At 43.2% G+C, this 17855-nt stretch overlaps 1 protein-coding gene across 1 annotated transcript in view; it reads left to right on the top strand.

The window, feature by feature from the left end:
* The window catches only part of LOC147688814 (transmembrane channel-like protein 2), a 523112-nt gene that overhangs the window by 42340 nt on the left and 462917 nt on the right, over positions 1 to 17855 (top strand). Inside the window, exons 4-5 of the mRNA XM_086939828.1 lie at positions 6731 to 6812; positions 12647 to 12753. Coding sequence (XP_086795954.1) covers positions 6731 to 6812; positions 12647 to 12753 — 189 coding nt within the window. The remainder of the gene's footprint in view (positions 1 to 6730; positions 6813 to 12646; positions 12754 to 17855) is intronic.

The following is a 17855-nucleotide window of genomic DNA, read 5'->3' as shown; positions in this document are numbered from 1 at the left end:
GATGGCAAGGGCAGAATTCACGAAAAATAATATCCTCGCTGCACAAAATAATCCTAAACTTCTTTTTAAGGTGGTACAAGACTTGTCGGGTGCAGCACATCAACCAGAACCCCCTAAACTTTCGGTAACTCCATGCAACCAGCTGCCGAACTATTTCAATGATAAAATTGAGAAAATGTATACAGACTTTAGGACAAATGAAGAGCAGAGCTCTGCATCCATTCAAATGGCTTCTAGTTCCATCAATGAGCCGGCAGAATCTCCCGGGAATCTACTTACCAGCTGGCAATTGCTACATCCGACACCCTTTATGTAGATTTTAAAGAGCATTAAGTCGGGATCCACGAATGATCCCATCCCTGTACACATTCTAAAACAACTGGCTCTGCGCATCTTAAACAAAATTAGGGAACTCCTTAATGCCTCATTGGAGGAAGCAGTGATGCCGGACATATGGAAACACGCTATGGTCAAACCCTTACTGAAGAAAGCAAACGGGGATCCGGACGTTTTCTCTAACTTTCGCCCTGTTTCACTATTACCTGCTTTTTCCAAAATTTTGGAAAAGCATGTGAATAACCAATTGTCGGAATTTGTGAACTCCAAAAATCTTCTGCACCCGTCCCAATCCGGGTTCAGAGCAGGCTATTCTAAGGAATCTACACTCCTGGGAGTGACAGAAACAATTCGCCAGAGGCTGGACAGGGGTGGCATGGTGGCACTCATACTACTGGATCTGAGTGCCGCCTTTGACACCATCTCCCATGCAACCCTTGTCCAAACTCTGGAAGCTAGGGGTGTTGGCGGCTCCACCCTGAAATGGCTAATGAGCTTTTTATTTATTCGAACTTTTCAGGTGTTCTCCAAGAATAATAACTCTAGCACTCTGGTGCCTCAGGGCTCTATCTTAAATCCTCTGCTTTTTAATATATATATAAGTCCTTTGGCAACTATAGCAGAAGAAGCCGGCCTTACTATATTCTCCTACGCAGATGACACCCAGCTTGTCTTCTCTCTATCCGCAGTTGACAATGCTGAGGTGTCTCCCCTTCTTACTGGACTCCAAAAGATTGCGGATTGGATGCACTCCAATAAATCGAAGCTTAACGGCAGCAAAACAGAGCTTTCCTATCTTTGGCGAACAGAAGGAGCTCTAGGGTCCTATACATTGGCCAATTGAAATGGGTCCTACCCCTCAACCAGCGCAGTCTGTCCGCAACCTGGGCATCATGATTGATGACAAATTGTCCATGCGACAACAGTCAGCTAAGACCGCCTCAATATGTTTTGCCATTTTAAAGTGGTTGAGGAAAATCCTCTGGCAGCTACCAGAAGGGGATCAAAAGACAATAGTCCAGGCCCTTATTGTTTCAAGGCTGGACTACAGGAATATCTTATACTTAGGAGCCAATAAAGAGGTCACTCATCGGCTGCAAGTGATCCAAAATGCTGCAGCTAGACTGCTATATTGCCTCCCAAGAATGACCCACATCTCTGACTACCTATGCGACCTACACTAGCTTAAGATTGGTAATCGCTCTAAATTCAAAGCACTCTGCTTCATGTTCAGAATCAATACTGGAAAGGTTCCCATCTATCTTTGCGAGCTGGTCAAACAATACATCCCTATTCTTCATCTTCGCTCGTCAAATCAGGCTAAATTTGTGGTCCCTAGATTCAAACGAGTGCGGATAGGTGGCCGCTCCTTCGCTCAGCTGGCTCCTGTACTGTGGAATTCGCTACCTCTTCAGCTAGGGCTTGAACAGAACTATGTAAAATTTCGAAAAGGCAGTAAGACTTCGTTGTTCAACTAATAACTTCTTTGACTCTTCCTTAACTTAGTGCAGGTCCAGGGCCCAGGGAAATCTCTGGGTAGCTGTTCCGCCATAGAAATTCATTAAATAAATAATAAAATAAATAAAGCACTCTGCACTTTACATCAGGTTCTTTTCACTGATGAGAGTAGATATTATACATTGCTGCTCTTATTGTATCTGCTTTTGAAGCATTCTGCATTTTAAACATGGACATATTGCTGCTACTATTGTATATATATCTGTGTATTTTTATTGTTTTATTATCATTTTAATGTTTGGGCTGTTGGTTATATATATACAAGTGCTGCAATCCACCAGAGACCCTTTAACTTAGAGGCAATAGGTACCATATACTAGGGATTTATAAGTAAGTTACCTCTGGGCAATTGTAGGTGAACCAATAAGACATGTACCTTTCAAGGGTCAGAGAACTTGCACAGAGGCCTTTTTGGCAGAGCTAAGTGCACTGCACATCCGGAGTTGAGAAAACAGCAGCATCAGTCTCTTTCCCTCTGTGTCTATCACTGCCTTATTAGCTAGTGCCAAGTTGCTTCTGGGTATTTGCTGCACTTTAGGAATCCCAATAGCATAACATAAGAGTCATGGAATTTTTCCCATTCACAGGAGCGGATCCAAACACAATATAGTTCCCTCAAGTGCCAAGGACTTCTTTGGCAATGTGTGCTTCTTCCAAAACCAAAATTATATTCGCTTCAGTCATTTGATTTATGATTGAAGAGGGTCCAACAATTTCACCAACACTTCGGTCTTGAAAAAAACATGAAAAGCAAAACTAGTGTTGACAACCTAAGAGGCCAGCATACAACACCAGACCTATTCGCTTCCTCAATGCATGTTTTTCTATGTATTCATCCCTTTGTTCTGTTCCTTTTGTGACTTTGGACATGAAATTACTCTTGAAATAAAAATCAACTTCATATTATGTGTATTGATCAATGAGATGAATAGCATTTGAGAGAGCAACTACGACATGTTTCATTTCCATGCTGACTGGTGATAGATGCTCTTCCCAGTACATTTACGAGTAATAGAACAGGTGCATATTAAAGAAGTAATAATTACGATGCGCCTTATTTGTTCATTAGGCACAGGGAAGGTTTCTAGCTTGATAAAAGGGTAACACTGCATATCAGTTTTATGTGAAAACAGACAAAGAAACACTTAAAAACCATAGCAACTCAATCTGCTTGCCAAATATCTACCTTACATAAATACCTGTCTGCAAAAGAAATCAACTTGCACCTCAGCCCACTATCAAGCAACTGTGCTCAAATGTACTAAAACTGAATTTGGGCTAATAAATTAAACCATTCCTGCAATAGGTCAGAAGTGAATATGGAAGTGATGAGAAATATTTATGTACAGTACATATTACAAGAGGTTGTTTTAACTGTATGTCATTATAAGTCTTCCAATAAAAATGAGTCAGTAATGACAGACCAGGGATTACCATTACAGGGTAGTTGTACTACCCCTTTGTTGCACAATTGCATGTTTTGGGACGGAATGGGAACTAACATGCACACCTGATATTACCAGGACTTTTACCACATGTTTCTCCCATTATCCCTGCTATTTCCGTTCAGATATCGCATTTGTTTAACACTCACACAAACACACCTGTACTCTCTACAAGCACACATATAAACCCCCCACAACAGACACATGCATGCTCTGAATCATGAGGCCTCAACTTCTACACTCTCACAAGGTTACTAAGGTTGTTTTTATGTCTCATATACAAGCAGTCCTACCTGTGAGTTAGCAACAGACCAGATGACTCTTTTTTATTTCATGTCCCTGCTCTTGCTTTAATGGCTTTCCTTCCTTTTCTTGTGTTTGTACCACCCGGAGGAGCCTATTCCCCTTAACATGTTTTGATTGGATTAGGTATATCCTTTCATGGCTAATGTTAGGTACTTGCATTGCAGTACATAAGTGTTTCTTGTCTCTCTTTCTCTCCATTTCCATGCTCTACCAGCCAGGCGCACCCTGTGCATCGCAGGGGGATGCCATTAGTCACTCCACAGACACGAGCCAGGGTGTCGAGTCCCTCATCTGTTTCACCATGAAGGATGGTTAACCGTGAAGTTATTGTGGGTACCCGGAACAGCATCATATAAGGCATTGAGAGGAGAAGGATCTGCTCTTTTCTTATAACCGCACACCGGAATCAAAAAATACCACATCTCACAAACTCGGATATTTGACCTAATTTTACTGAACTTAAACCTTTAAGGGAGTTTGATTTTTGTGGGTTGCAGGCAGGTGGGAGGGATGTCTGACCCACTGGTGGTCCTGGACGTACCTGGAGTTGAACATTTTTGGGGATTTTGGCTGGTTACAGGCTCCCCGAAAGGGTTAGGACGCTATACGGTGCCCCAGTGGATGTGTTGGTATGAACTGTGGGTTTGCGCATCCCTCTGGGTGATCGAGGAGAACTTGCCACTAAGGTATGCCCCGAATGCCCTTGGTTGAGAGTGGGGTGATGATAAAGAAAGGGGTCTTTTGCCACCTTTTGCATCCTGAAGTGTTGTACTGGCTGGAATGGAAAGTGGAGACAATTCTTGTATTGCTTGAACAATCTTTAAGCTTTTTTGCTGATCTTATGTTTTGTAGTTTCAGAACAATGTCCTTTGCTGGTCTGACGTCCTGTACTCTCATAATAATAATGTCAACTTAACTGTGGTTATCATTTCCTACTGATAGTATGTCTCTATGTGAATAAAAGACTTGCACGTTGGGAGTACATTATCACTACCCCTTTTTCATTTCCAACTCTATTTAACTTCCCATCAAGTTTGTCTCCTAGCACTCCTTCTACCTTTAATGCCGCTGCATTGAATTGTTTCTTGCCCATTCCAAAATGGTTGTTAATAGATAGAGATGCATGGTCTTCCATCTTGGAAAGCTTTTATCTTATGTCTCATGAAAAAAACATTGCAAGATTCTAGCCAGTGCATGTTCATGTGTGCATGTGATTGTACAAAAATGGAGTGACCCTGGGCCCCTCAGAACCTGGGTATATCGTAATAAACAAAAGTTGTTCTGTCGCGTTTCTGATTACTTCTATTACCGCATTAAGTGTCACAAAAGTATCTCAAAATGCCTAGACGCAGAAAATATTTTTACAAACAATAAGGCACATGACTCAAATTGCTGTCTACTGTGTAAGTTTTATCCAAATAATGTCATTCACATTCATTACACATATAATCACGGCTGTCAACACAACATATAATAAATACGTGGTGGCCAAATGACATTGGTGCTCAGTGTTCAGTGGTGTGCGAATGGACTACTAAAACGGGCAAGAAAGCGTGCCTGGTATTGCCCACGGGATCTATTGCTACAAACTAAAGAAAAGAAGACTAAGACTAAGAATATTGTATGTGTAACCACATTCAACTCGAAAAGTAATGGTGTGAAGAAAATCATCAAGAAGTATTGGAACTTGGTTGCCAGCAAATCCTAACATCACAGAAAGTCCGCTATTTGCCTTCAAGAGAGGAAGGAATATCAAGTACAATGTGGTCAAAGCATACCTCAAGCCACCCAAACAACAGGCCCTCAGAAGTCAACTGGGCCTCCCACCTATAATTGGGCATTACAAATGTGGGCAGTGCAAAGTGTGCCCTCTGACCACGGAAGGGGCTAGCTTCACACACAAAAATCAGACATACATACTCACATCATTTTCTAACTGCAACAGTATGAATGTGGTCTACATCATCTGTTGCCCATGTAGCTCAGTGTATGTAGGGCAGACCACACAGAAGGTGAAGGTCAGGATACTCCAACACATCAGCAGAATCATATGCAAGGTCCAGGGAGCACCCTTAGTGGAACACTTCACCACCAACAACCATCCTCCAGAGAGCATCAGAAACCCGAAATGTGTGCATGTGAGCAAAAATAACACAATTTTGGCGTGCTTTTAATTATTCTTTCTCATGCCCAGTAAGTCTGCTTTCTTGTGTCACAGGCAAAACGTATTGGTTTTCCCAATGCTTGCTTGAATCAAGAACAATAACAGTTACTTTTTAACTTATTCTGCACCATGTGTAGACCTAGCATGGAACTTGTTATGTAAAATATTCAGTTTGAATTGGTACGGGTTATGCTATCTAGATCAGTGGTCCTCAGCCTTTTAAAAACGCCCCCCCCCCCACTTTTTTAGAATGACAAACTTTTGTGACCCACCTAAGTTTAATGGTCATGAGGAGGGACGATTTTTTAAATATAACTAAAGCATCGTGTGGTAGTGCACTGTCACAAACAGAACCTTTTCTAGTGAAGTGGCCACTATTTTACAGACATACGGTTTTACTTATAAAACTATATAGCGCACAAATAATAACGTATGAAAATGTGGTTTCTGTTAATATTTAAAATGTGTGCATTAGCAAGTAAATTGTCTTGATTTGTTTTGTTCCTATTAAAATCTGTTTCCTGCACACGTCAGAATTACAAAAAAATGTGCTTCATTTTTGCTTTTCCTAACTGCTGAATGAATACAGTTCATTTTCAGGTATCTACATGTTGTAGTGTGTTGCAAAAACCATCACACTTTGCAATTCTCCAGCAAGATTGCCACAAAATTCACTTTAAAAACTCCTCTCCCGTTCCAGCTGGAAAAAGAACAGTAAACACTAATCCAATAAGCATCAATTTGTCAAAAAACATTTATCCCATCATTTAATCTTTGTCTTTGAATCACCAAATGTGAAAGACAAACACAGAATTCGTGACCCACCGGAAATAGGCTGGACCCCACAGTTTGGAAAACAGTGATCTAGATCATTTTTTTGTAGATGCCTACGCATATAGAAATGTGTCGCATTAACCAAACCCATATTTCTTAGTCATTGTTTTTTTTTATTTCTTTTCAGAAATGGATTAAATTTAAAAGAGACTTCGACAATTTTAGGACTGCCTGTATACCTTGGGAAATGAAAATAAAGGAAGTTGAAAGTAAGTCTTGTTTGACCTACTGTACAATATACAGACACATTTAAAGAGCTTAGCTTGCATATGTTTTGTTTGTTACATGGCTTTGAACATCAATTTGCACATGCACATCTTAAATAGTTTTTGATTATAGGACCTCGAATTTTGTTCCAAGCTTTTCTTATTAAATCCTATTGCTTTGTAAGTATGTATGTCTACATTATATAAACCTATTTAAAAAGCAATGGATTGCTGTATAATAGAAGGGGATGCAAAGTGAGGGCACACGAAAGTTGCACACAAATGAGAGGGTTCTGCTGATTAGCATTCTAGTGTGGTAAGCAATCAAACACAGCTACTCTTCCATAAGGTCACTTAAGGTATATGGTCGCTTTTCTCCAGAAATGGAATTGTGAAGGTGTTTAGGTGATCTTTGTTGGATTTGGTTCCAGATCCTTGGTAGATAGGAACAAAAGACCTGACTGTTAGTATTCTCATTCTGTACTTTCTTTGCTTTTAAGCCGAGAAACGTCCTGAGTGCATGTGATGTGTCACTACCACAGATCTTGTCTGCTCTGTAAGGCAGTGTGTAGGAGGTAACTGGTTTGAATATCATATAGTAGTTTATGAAGGTAATTACAGCCTGCAAGGGAAGGGTATGATACCAGATCATCATTGGAGAAATATCATCTGACAAAAATATCTTGTCCTTCATATTGTCTACAAAAATATCGCCCCATTGGAGTTAATAATAGAAAATCCAGACTCAATGATGCATTTATTTTGTAAACAATGCTTGGGACAAAATATTTATGTCAGCCAATATTTTTTCAATTATATTTCAACATACAGCTCAAGGGAAGCCAACGGAGCTCTCTCTCCCAGTGCATGGCGGTGATTCAGTCTTACTTTCTGAGTCCCTGAGGTGGCTGTATATGATGCTTGTGAGCAAGACATCACCCCTCTTTATGTGTAACAGGAAAATGACCTAGATGAAATTCTAGAAGGTATGCTTTGACTTTGTAAGCAAGTAAGAGCTTATGCCAGAGTGAATGTGCCTCCATACTGAAGTGTGCCTTAAAGCAGAAGGTATGTCAATGTGGCACTCAAGTGACTTGTTGCTGTTAGTGAGTTAGGTGTGAATCAATAAAGGTTCACTGGAATAAGCTGTACTTGTACTTAAAATAGTATGTTGTTATTGATGACTAATCTGAGCTGTTGGTTTAAGAACCCATCTTGAGGAAGGACTTCCACGTCCTCACTTAAGTAATACATGAATTCTTGTTATCATCCTAATTTAAGCTAAGGGAAATATGTTTATATGCATTTGTGGGCGCATTATCTTTTAGATATACTTACTTCATGATAGCAGTGCCCAGTGCAGGTCAGGTATAGTACTGTTCCTCATAAGCAGATGAGGCAATGCATCCCTAAAGATTACGTTTGTAACACCATTTCAAAAATGCATTCAATAAATAAGAAAGAAAAATCTAACTCAAAAAGCGAGGTCAACATCAGTAATTTAGAGAAAACCATGAAGGTTTATTAAAATATCAAAATTCAATAGAAAACACGAAAATAAGGTTCAGTTGGTTCAATAAATCAGTCATAAGAAATAGAAATCATTTGCCATGAAGGCGTTTACCCCTTTTAATAGATGCAGGAATGAGCAGATGGAAATAGGCAAAGGCCAGATTGTGAATCAAGCTTACAGAGAATCTGGCAGCATCCCTGGTAGATCAAAAGAGTTCTCTGGCTTAGCCCTAAAATTGAGGGTCTTTTATAATGAATTTCACCATAGAAAGCAATGAAAAATGCAAAGTCCACATCAGATAAACAGATGTATCATTCTAGCTGTGAATATCAATTCAGCATTATAAAATGTCACAAAATAGAGTAAAAACGAAAATGGCTGTAATTCGCTACCAGAGCATGTCACCTGCACTAGTACATGCTCTACCTTTTACATACACTGCACCCTGCCCAAGGGGGTACCTTGGGCCTTCCATAGGGGTGAACAATGTGTACAGAAAGGGAAGGGTTAGGCCTTGTTAATGGGGACACTGACCAGGAGGACATGGCAGTTCACAGGCTGCACACAGGCACTGCGGTGGCAGGTCTGAGACACCATTTTAGGGCTACTCATGTGGGTGGCAAAATCAGTGCTGCAGGCCCACTAGAAGCATTTGTATCACCAGCCCTGGCACACTCAGTGCACTTTACTAGGGACTTCTTGGTTACACAAATATGTCAATCATGGGCAACCAATTACAATAAAAATTTACAGAGAGCATATGCACTTTAGCACGGATCAGCAGTGGTAAAGTGCCCAGAGTCCTATTGCCAACAACCACAGGTCAGGAAAAACAGGGGAGGAAGAAGCAAAAACTTTGGGGGATAACCCTGCAAAAAGGGCCATTTCCAAAAACCACCATGTAAACACTATCCCCTAATATGAATATATTAAACTCTTTTCTGACCCAGTGTCATGAGAGGTGTCATAACAAATGTGTTACAATAAACAATGGAAAGACTTATAGTGAGCAAGAAAAGCCTTGAAAGTAACAAAAGACTTCCTCTGGACTTATATGAAAACAGCATTTTACTACAAAAAACTGTATACATGTTTCTGTTTGTTAGGTCAATTAAGAAATATAAACAAAAGATGCATATGATGAAGTCAGCAGTCATTGTTTTAAAAAATGGAGTTGAGGCATAATTGAGATATATTTCAGCAAAGGCTAGGAAATACATTTAGGGCCTTATTATGACTACAGCGGTCCATTAGACCGCCATAGTCGTGGTGGTGGACTGACCACCACCACACAGTATTAAAAGTGTACTACTGCTGGGGATTAAGTGGCTGTCTGAATGCAATTGAAGGCCAAAGTATGCTGCCTGTCCCGCTGTGGCACTCCGTGCATATATTGACTTGCCTCTCCATCGCCTTTTTCATGGCAGTCGCACCGCCATGAAAAGAGAGGTGGTGATGCAACAAAGGTGACTCTACAGGGCGTCTTCTTGTCCCTGTGCACGGGGGTGCATGCACGAAGGGCACATGTTGTGACCCTTGTAGTTTTGAACCCCCAGTTCCTGTACAGGAAGAGATGCATGACATGGTGCATTCCTTCCCGTGCAGGAAAATGCACTAGCGGTCCCACCGTGTTGCTGTTCAAGGCTCACAATGGGCCTTTAAAAAGCACTGCTGCCAGACCACCAGGCCACCTGCCCACCAGACCACAAGATTACTTGTAGTCTGGCGGGAGGCAGTCAGTTTGGGTGGTCCTGCTGTGGAGTGCTGGCGTGCCGCCCGCTTAAGGACCAATTAAAATCGTAATCAGGCCCTAAGACACATCCCAGCATAATATTTTCAATTGCAATAGAATCACCGTAAACATGATTTAAACCAGAGAATAACTCCAACACATTCTAATAATTAGGTAATAGATGCAGAACAAATGGAAATTGTGTAGAGAGAAGATTAACTTCTGACAAATATAAAATTACCTTTACCACCCTATACCACTACCCATTCCTAATCCCTAAAATTATAGTTACAACCCGTTACCACTCATCATCCCGTAACACTAAAATTACACTTCACCACTATCCACCCTCAACCATAAATACCTTAACCACCCTTAAACCCTAAAAGTACCCTTACCACCCTTTACCACTACCCACCTAAAGCCTACAATTATCCTTACTATCCTTTACCACTACTAACGCCTAAACCCTATTAACCTTTTATCACTAACCAACAACAAACTCTAAAAATACCCTTACCACCCCAAACCCTAAAATGACTCTCACCACACTTCATCATTTCCCACCCCTAAACCCTAAAAATTACCCTTATGTATAAATAAAATATATTTACCTTTATGATACTTACCATGCACACAAAAAGGCACAAAAACGTGCCTGCATGGTAAAGGCATCCGTAGTAAAGTCTGCACGGTAAAGGAATTGCAGGGTAAAGGCAAAATGGTAAAGGCCGCAATAAAACAATATAATACCTGCAATAAGACAATACTTTCCTTATGGTTTTATAGTCAATATTCTTTCTGCATGTTCCATCAAAGAGCCCACTGACCTGCAATCTGTAATAGAAAAAACGTACTGAAGTATTTAAGACAAGCTAATAAATTCTGCCCTTATCAGTGTTAGTCATTATCACTTAGAGTTGCAAATTTACTTCCACATTCCCATCTTTTCATTGGTTTGAAAAGACATATCCAAAATGATGTCTAATTCACAGTAGGTCCTTTCCAAAAGGACCACCTCCAATGGCTTAAAATCCATAGCAAATTCGAATTGCACTGCTGTCCTAAAGTCTTGACACACAGGGAAATACATTGAGGTGCCACTACATTATGGACTCCGATATCTACCTAGAGGTTTTGCCTTCTCCAGATGCATATTGTCAGTGCGTTTTAAATAATCTTTGAGATATAGAAGTATGTTGCTGTTTGGTTTGCATATGTCAGGTTGGGGATTCACTGTTATTTTCCAATGTTTGAGTTCCTTAGTGCCTCCAAAGACTAGGGTGGACCTCTCTCTGGTTTGGGAAAAAACAGGCAATCACTATCCAGGTTCATGGTGGAATATTCTTCTTCTTCACATACACACCAGAAGCTTGGCCCAGTCTTCACTCCCACCCCTTTACCAACCACTTGCATCTGATCCCAGAGGCCTACGCTCTCAATGCTCTCAATGGCAGCATGTAGTGGGCCTCAGCAGAGACCACTATTTACAGTGTGGTCTCTATTTTGCAATTTGGTGTTCTGACTTTAGCTAAAGAATTGAGCAGCTCTCTGCCAGTATGCCTTTTTGCAGCATACAACAGCACAGAAGCCACAAAAGCAATCAGACTGTATCAGTCCCTCTTCATTGGAATCTGCCTGAGGACGCAAAGGCTATTGACAAGAACAAATCCTTCTTTTCACTCTCTCCCACAAATCCATTGGCATAGTTTCACTAAAAAGCACTTTCACCTTCAGTTTAAGTTCTTTGAATTCATGCTACCTGCTGAGTTAGCAAATGCAATTTTATATTGCTCAGAATATTATGTTACCTTTATATCCACATGATGGGGTTTGAATATTCCACAAACATAAAGTCAATGATTTGTGTTTCTAAAGCAGGAGTTTATTTTGGAAAAGAAAAAAGTAATGTTGGTGTGGAGGTCATTTTTTTATTTTTATTATCCCTCACTGTCAGGAAAATGACCACCAAAAAGACACCCATCTACCCACTCTAAATAGTGTGGATGGTCAGATGGCCAGGCCATGCGAGAAAGAATCATGCTGACTCTGTTGGTGGTTGCCTGACTCAAAATAAAGCAGGTGGACTAAGAGTTTGGCAGACATGGTACTCTGTTCCCATTGCAACCGAGTATCCTGTCCATCAAACTCCAAGCTGAGCCATCTGTGCAGTATTTTGTGTGTTCGGTGGGTCACATTTGTGGAGGATGAAGACAGACTGGAGAAAATCCAAAATGGGAACCAAACACATGCTTGGTTTAAAGTGAGACTATTAAGTAAATACATAAGAAGATACTGATAGCTTAGGAGAATCATTCAGGCAGGTATTTTGCAGAAAGTCTGCTAAACACATGAAACATCTTATCAGCAGATGTAGTGCAGAAATAAGCAATACAATAACATAATATAGCATGGGCAAGACAACGGAAAATACTATGGTGCAAGGGTCAAATGAAGACAAGTTAGGGTGGGGTTGAGCAAACAGCGTAAACAGCCCAAAGATGTGGAGAATCAGTGAAACTTCTAGATATCATTTGCTCCCAAAGTCAGGCAAAACTATGGACTAATATTCTTCTCACTATTTTCTTTAAGGTCACTTTGGTTCATCTGTAGCATCATATTTCATATTTCTCCGATGGATGTATGGCGTGAACCTGGTCCTGTTTGGTCTAATATTTGGCTTGGTCGTAATCCCAGAGGTAAGACATTAAAACAATAATTCAGATGTTTTCCCTGCTGGTGCCTATTTAGAACAGTGCATTTGTGTAAAGCATCTAAGGAACTGATTTAGATCTTGCTGGTACTCCTGCTGTTCCTCTGGGTAGCGGTTTTAAGTACTCCATCGAGTTGACTGTATCCCACCTGCCGTATTAAGATGAGTGCTGGCTGAACCACTGTGGCAGGCGCCTCTGCTGGCGAACAATATTCCGTCAGGCCAGTGGTATTGCACCAAGCCTATTTAGCTATTCCTATCCCATTGTCCAAAGACCCTATACACAGCATGCTATAATGTGGGTGGCAATGCTAACACAAAGGCACATACAGAAAATATTTCCTGAAGAAGGTCTGGAAAACCTATTTTCTAAAGTGTAGCCTTGAAATATTTTTTAATTATTCAAATTCATACATCTGCACTCATGCAAAATAATAACCATGTGAGTGCAGATTTATCACTTCTTAGGTGAATCAGTACTGACAAGTCACATTTGTGGTGTATTATTGACAAGGTGGATATTTTACAACCCTATGATACTCTGCCAACTTTTTATAATGAATTCCATGTGGGTGAAATTAATTACACACTCAACCTTAAAAATATGTGAATCTCACACATGCTAGAAACAAGGTACAGCACAAACATAAGAGCATTACAGTCAGTACAATTCAAGATATAAAATGTAAAAAGGATCTGTGTGTTCCCCAAAAAATCTAATGAGTTTAAAGATTAAGGTGTTATTTTCTCTGATCTCTTTAATAAAATTGTGCTTACAGGCAAATATTTTCTGTTTTGTAAGTCATGTTTTATTCTGAGTCAATTGTTTTATCAAGAAGCATCATAATATTAAAACACTATGGGGCATATTCACAAGGAGCTATCGCCGAATTAACAGCACTTTATGGCAGCCAAAGTCGTGATAAATTTACCCCACCATTAAAAAGCTGGTGCTAACAGCCCACAGCACCAGTTTTCCCGTGATAGCAGCCGCAGAAAACATCACCACAGAGGACCCCCGCAACTATCACTAATGAGATGCAGAGTAGGCGTTCCCATGCAAAAAGCTGCGACAACATGACACCTCAACATTCACAACAACCAGCCAGATCGGTGATAAGAACACAAAACACGTGATAAATCGCATAAACAGCAGGAAATTAACACCGGCTCTGACCTGGTGTACAGTCGGACCACAGCCTGCACCACAAAAGTGACAGCCACAGCCACACCTGAAGACAAACAGATGCCATGGAGCAACTGAACATGCAGCACGGACACCCAAGAGGGCCACAACACCCAACGACACCACCCTCAGGACCACCCCTCCCTGGCACCACTGACCAAAGACATGCCACATCAGCTACTCCGAAACATGTACGAAATAATCCGCCTGATGTCGCACAATCACAACTGGTGACATGCATGAGTCATCACAGAATTAAGCATCACACATTCACTTTCGAAGCAAACAATGAAACTTTATTGAAATTAAGTCAGAAATTAAATGAAGACACATGGCGGCTCCCCTCGACACAATCTGTCGGTCACAGTCTGATGGTAATCTTCCCGCACCGGTCTGGTTTGTCCCACAATCAAAGGATGCGACAGCTCTGACAGCGGCAACAGGCGCTGCGACGATCTCGTCCTTCGTAGCAGCGGGAATTTCCTCGCACTGTCAGGGATGCGCTCGGCAAGTGAGCGATACGACAAAACTTGCATAAAGTCTTTAAAAGCTTGGTTTCCAGCTTCCGAACACAGGTACAACTTCCAGAGGCACCACAACTGGCCCAAGCACTCTAGGAAGGGCAGAACTCTCTCAGCAAAGTTCAGGGAAGCTGGGGGTGAAGTCCTTTTGTTCCTGGGCCTTCTTAACAGGGAGCCAGATCTTCTCAGGCCCTTGGAGATTCCTTAAAGCAAGGGACACAGCACAACGCAAAGTCCTTCCCCTCTCCTTGGCAGCACAGCAACTGCAGGTCAGTCCAGCCAACCAACAGCAGGACAGTCTTCCTTCTGCAGTCTTCCAGCTTTCTCCTTGGCAGAGGTTCCTTCTTGATTCCAGGATGATCTAAAGTTCTGTTGTCAGGGGTCCTGTACTTATACCCCTAAAAGTCTTTGTTCTCTTTGTGCAAATGGGCCCTGAGCCCAGCCTGATCCAGTTCTGGGTGTTTCTTGAGCACTTTGTTTTTCTGGCTTCTCCTTTCCTTTCAGAGTGAGGGGCAGGGTTGCCAGCCACCCAGCAGGAGGTGGAGCCAGCATTGTGGAAGGCAGGCACAGCCCTATTCATGCCCAGGTGCTATCCTCCCACCACTCAAGTTGCAAATGCAGTCGTTGAGCCCAGGGCTGACCTAGTCAGCCTCCTGGGGGCTCCCCTGTCACTCTCAAACCAGACAGTCAATTCACAAACAGGCCAAGGCACACAGACAGGTCAGACAAGAGAACAGCTACTTTCTAGAAGTGCTGTTCTCAAACACCAGATTTAAAAACAACCTTTTCTAAAAGATGTGTTATTAAATTCTGAGTTCATGGATACCAGGCTTTTATGTCCTATCTTTTTCCTATGAGAAGATTTGCTGGTAGCCACTGTAGTCAGCATCCCTCATGATAGCCTATGGAGCAAGATAGCATTGCAGCAGTGAAAAACGAAAATGGCTGTAATTCACTACCATAGCATGTCGCCTGCACAAGTACATGCTCCACCTCTCACACACAATGCACCCTGCCCAAGGGGGTACCTTGGGCCTTCCATAGGGGTGACCAATGTGCACAGAAAGGGAAGGGTTAGGCCTGGTCAGTGGGGACACTTACCAGGAGGACATGGCAGTTGACATACTGCACACAGGCACTGCGGTGGCAGGCCTGAGACACCATTTAAGGGCTACTCATGTGGGTGGCACAATCAGTGCTGCAGGCCCACTTAGTAGCATTTGTCATCACTAGCCCTGGCACACCCAGTGCACTTTACTAGGGACTTCTTGGTGATACAAATATGCAAATCATGTATATCCAATCACAATAACAATTTACCCAGGGAGCACTTATACTCTGACACTGATCAGCAGTGGCAGACTGTCCAAAGCATCTAAACCAGCAAAATCGAAATCCAGCACAGCATCAAAAATACAGGAGGTAGAGGCATAGAAATAGGGAGAAACCACACCAAGAATACCAGATCTAACAGGAGAGAGAGAGCGAGAGAGAGAAGAAGAGATTGAGAGAGAGAGAGAGAAGAGGAGAGGGAGAGAGAGAGAGAGAGAATAGAGGGGTAGAGAGAGAAAGAGAGAAGAGGAGCGGGGGAGAGAGAGAGAGAGAGTAGAAGAAAGGGGGAGAGAGAGAGAGAGAAGAGGAGAGGGGTAGAGAGAGAGCCGACCCTGCGCACTCAGGCCACACTGCTCACCTGCTACCACCGGTGTGTCTTGCCGGTACGTATAGCAGTACACCCGGTCACACATCTGAGACAGAGCTGTCATCTGAAACAGAGTTCAGTGACATGAATGGAACAGTATACACTTGCACAAGACAACATCGCCCACTAGCCCATGCACACCCAGGCAGAGGCATCCCAGCCCCTCCCGCCTCCCATCGGAGGATGCCTGCCCATGCTCACCCGGGCTTCACTGCTCACCTTCTGCCACCGGCGTGTAGACTGCAGGTTTCACCACATGCCACTGCAAGCCAAAAGCCTAGGGCCCGCAGACATGGCACCATCCACACCATGCATCCATGCTGCACTGGCCACCAGGTCTCACGTCTGGTGCTGGAACATGATTACCCTATGGCATATGACAAACCAGGGCACCTGGCAACATTGCAGCCTGCACAGCTGCTCAGCCCAATGGGTGGCACTAACTCTGTGATCCCAGAAGCGAGGCCACGTGACAGTAGGCCGGCGCAGCCCGCTGGCGCGGCCTACACTGCGGCACACAAATCCTGAGCAGTCTGGACCGCCCGGACAGGGCATCATCGCAGGCTGCACACCCGTTAGGCTGCTCAATGTCCCAATGACTCAGTGTACCCAAAGTCACTGTCCCGTGTCGGAGTGCCTGTGCCGGCTGCAATGCAGCGTGTGCCACAAACTCTGTCCCACGGCAGTCAGAGTCCCATGCCACGTTGTGGTAGGCCCGTGCCGGCCTCCAGGTCTCGGGTCGTCTTCCAGTCACCACCCACAGAGCGTTATGTGACGTCGTCAGCCCCTTATATTTGTGGGGTCACATGGCCTGTGATGCCTGTGCCAGGTAGGTGTGGTGTGCATGCAAACCTGCCCTCGGGGAGTGGCTATGACATGCTGACAACACCACCAGCCAGTACGCCTGTAACGGGAAGCAATGAGGCCCCCCCCCCTAGAGCATGAGCATAGTGGTCTAGCCTACCGTACGCCAGAACAGTGCAGGGCTTGCAAAAATGACTTGTGGGCACTGGGCGTGGTTCAGTCCATGTCCTGACATGAAATTGGCTGATGCATGTGTCCCTGTTGTGGTGTCCACAGGACCTGTGATACAAATTGCTATGTAGCACCCTCTGACTTGCACTCCACAGGATGAGCTTCATTGACGGAAGGGAAAGCACTGTCCCTACATTGATCCGCACATACATACCTACATGATGAAAGACATGACACAGCAGTGTGTCACTGGATGTTTATTGCACATCAAGTGCAGTTCCGCACTGCAGTGGTACAGGGCACTGCCGAATAAACTACACTATATGGGCCCGTGGAGGGACAGCCAGAATCCATCCGTGGAAGACAAGTACTACAGAATAGGAGGGGTGCAGTCCGCAGTCTGGTCGCCTTGTCATTGGTCATCAAACAGGATGTGGCGATCCATGTCATTGTCCAAGGTGAGTGCATCTGAGTGAATCGGGGGTCATTGGAAGGTCATGAGGCCATGTGCGGGACCTAATCAGGAAATGAATGCTATTGAGTCCTTCTGATCACATGCCCATCCACGTCCTCATCCCCAGATGTGTCCCATGCCCCACCTGTGGGTGTTGCTGTACCGGCTGCAGCACTGTGTGCCACTGACCCCTCAGGTGCCGGAGGTGGATTGTCGGCCACACTGTGTGGCACTGACACATTAGGTGCCGGAG

This window comes from Lissotriton vulgaris, chromosome 10, assembly GCF_964263255.1.
Source record: "Lissotriton vulgaris chromosome 10, aLisVul1.2, whole genome shotgun sequence".
In the NCBI taxonomy this organism is placed as follows: Eukaryota; Metazoa; Chordata; class Amphibia; order Caudata; family Salamandridae; genus Lissotriton; species Lissotriton vulgaris.
This window is presented reverse-complemented; position numbering and strand designations above follow the sequence as displayed.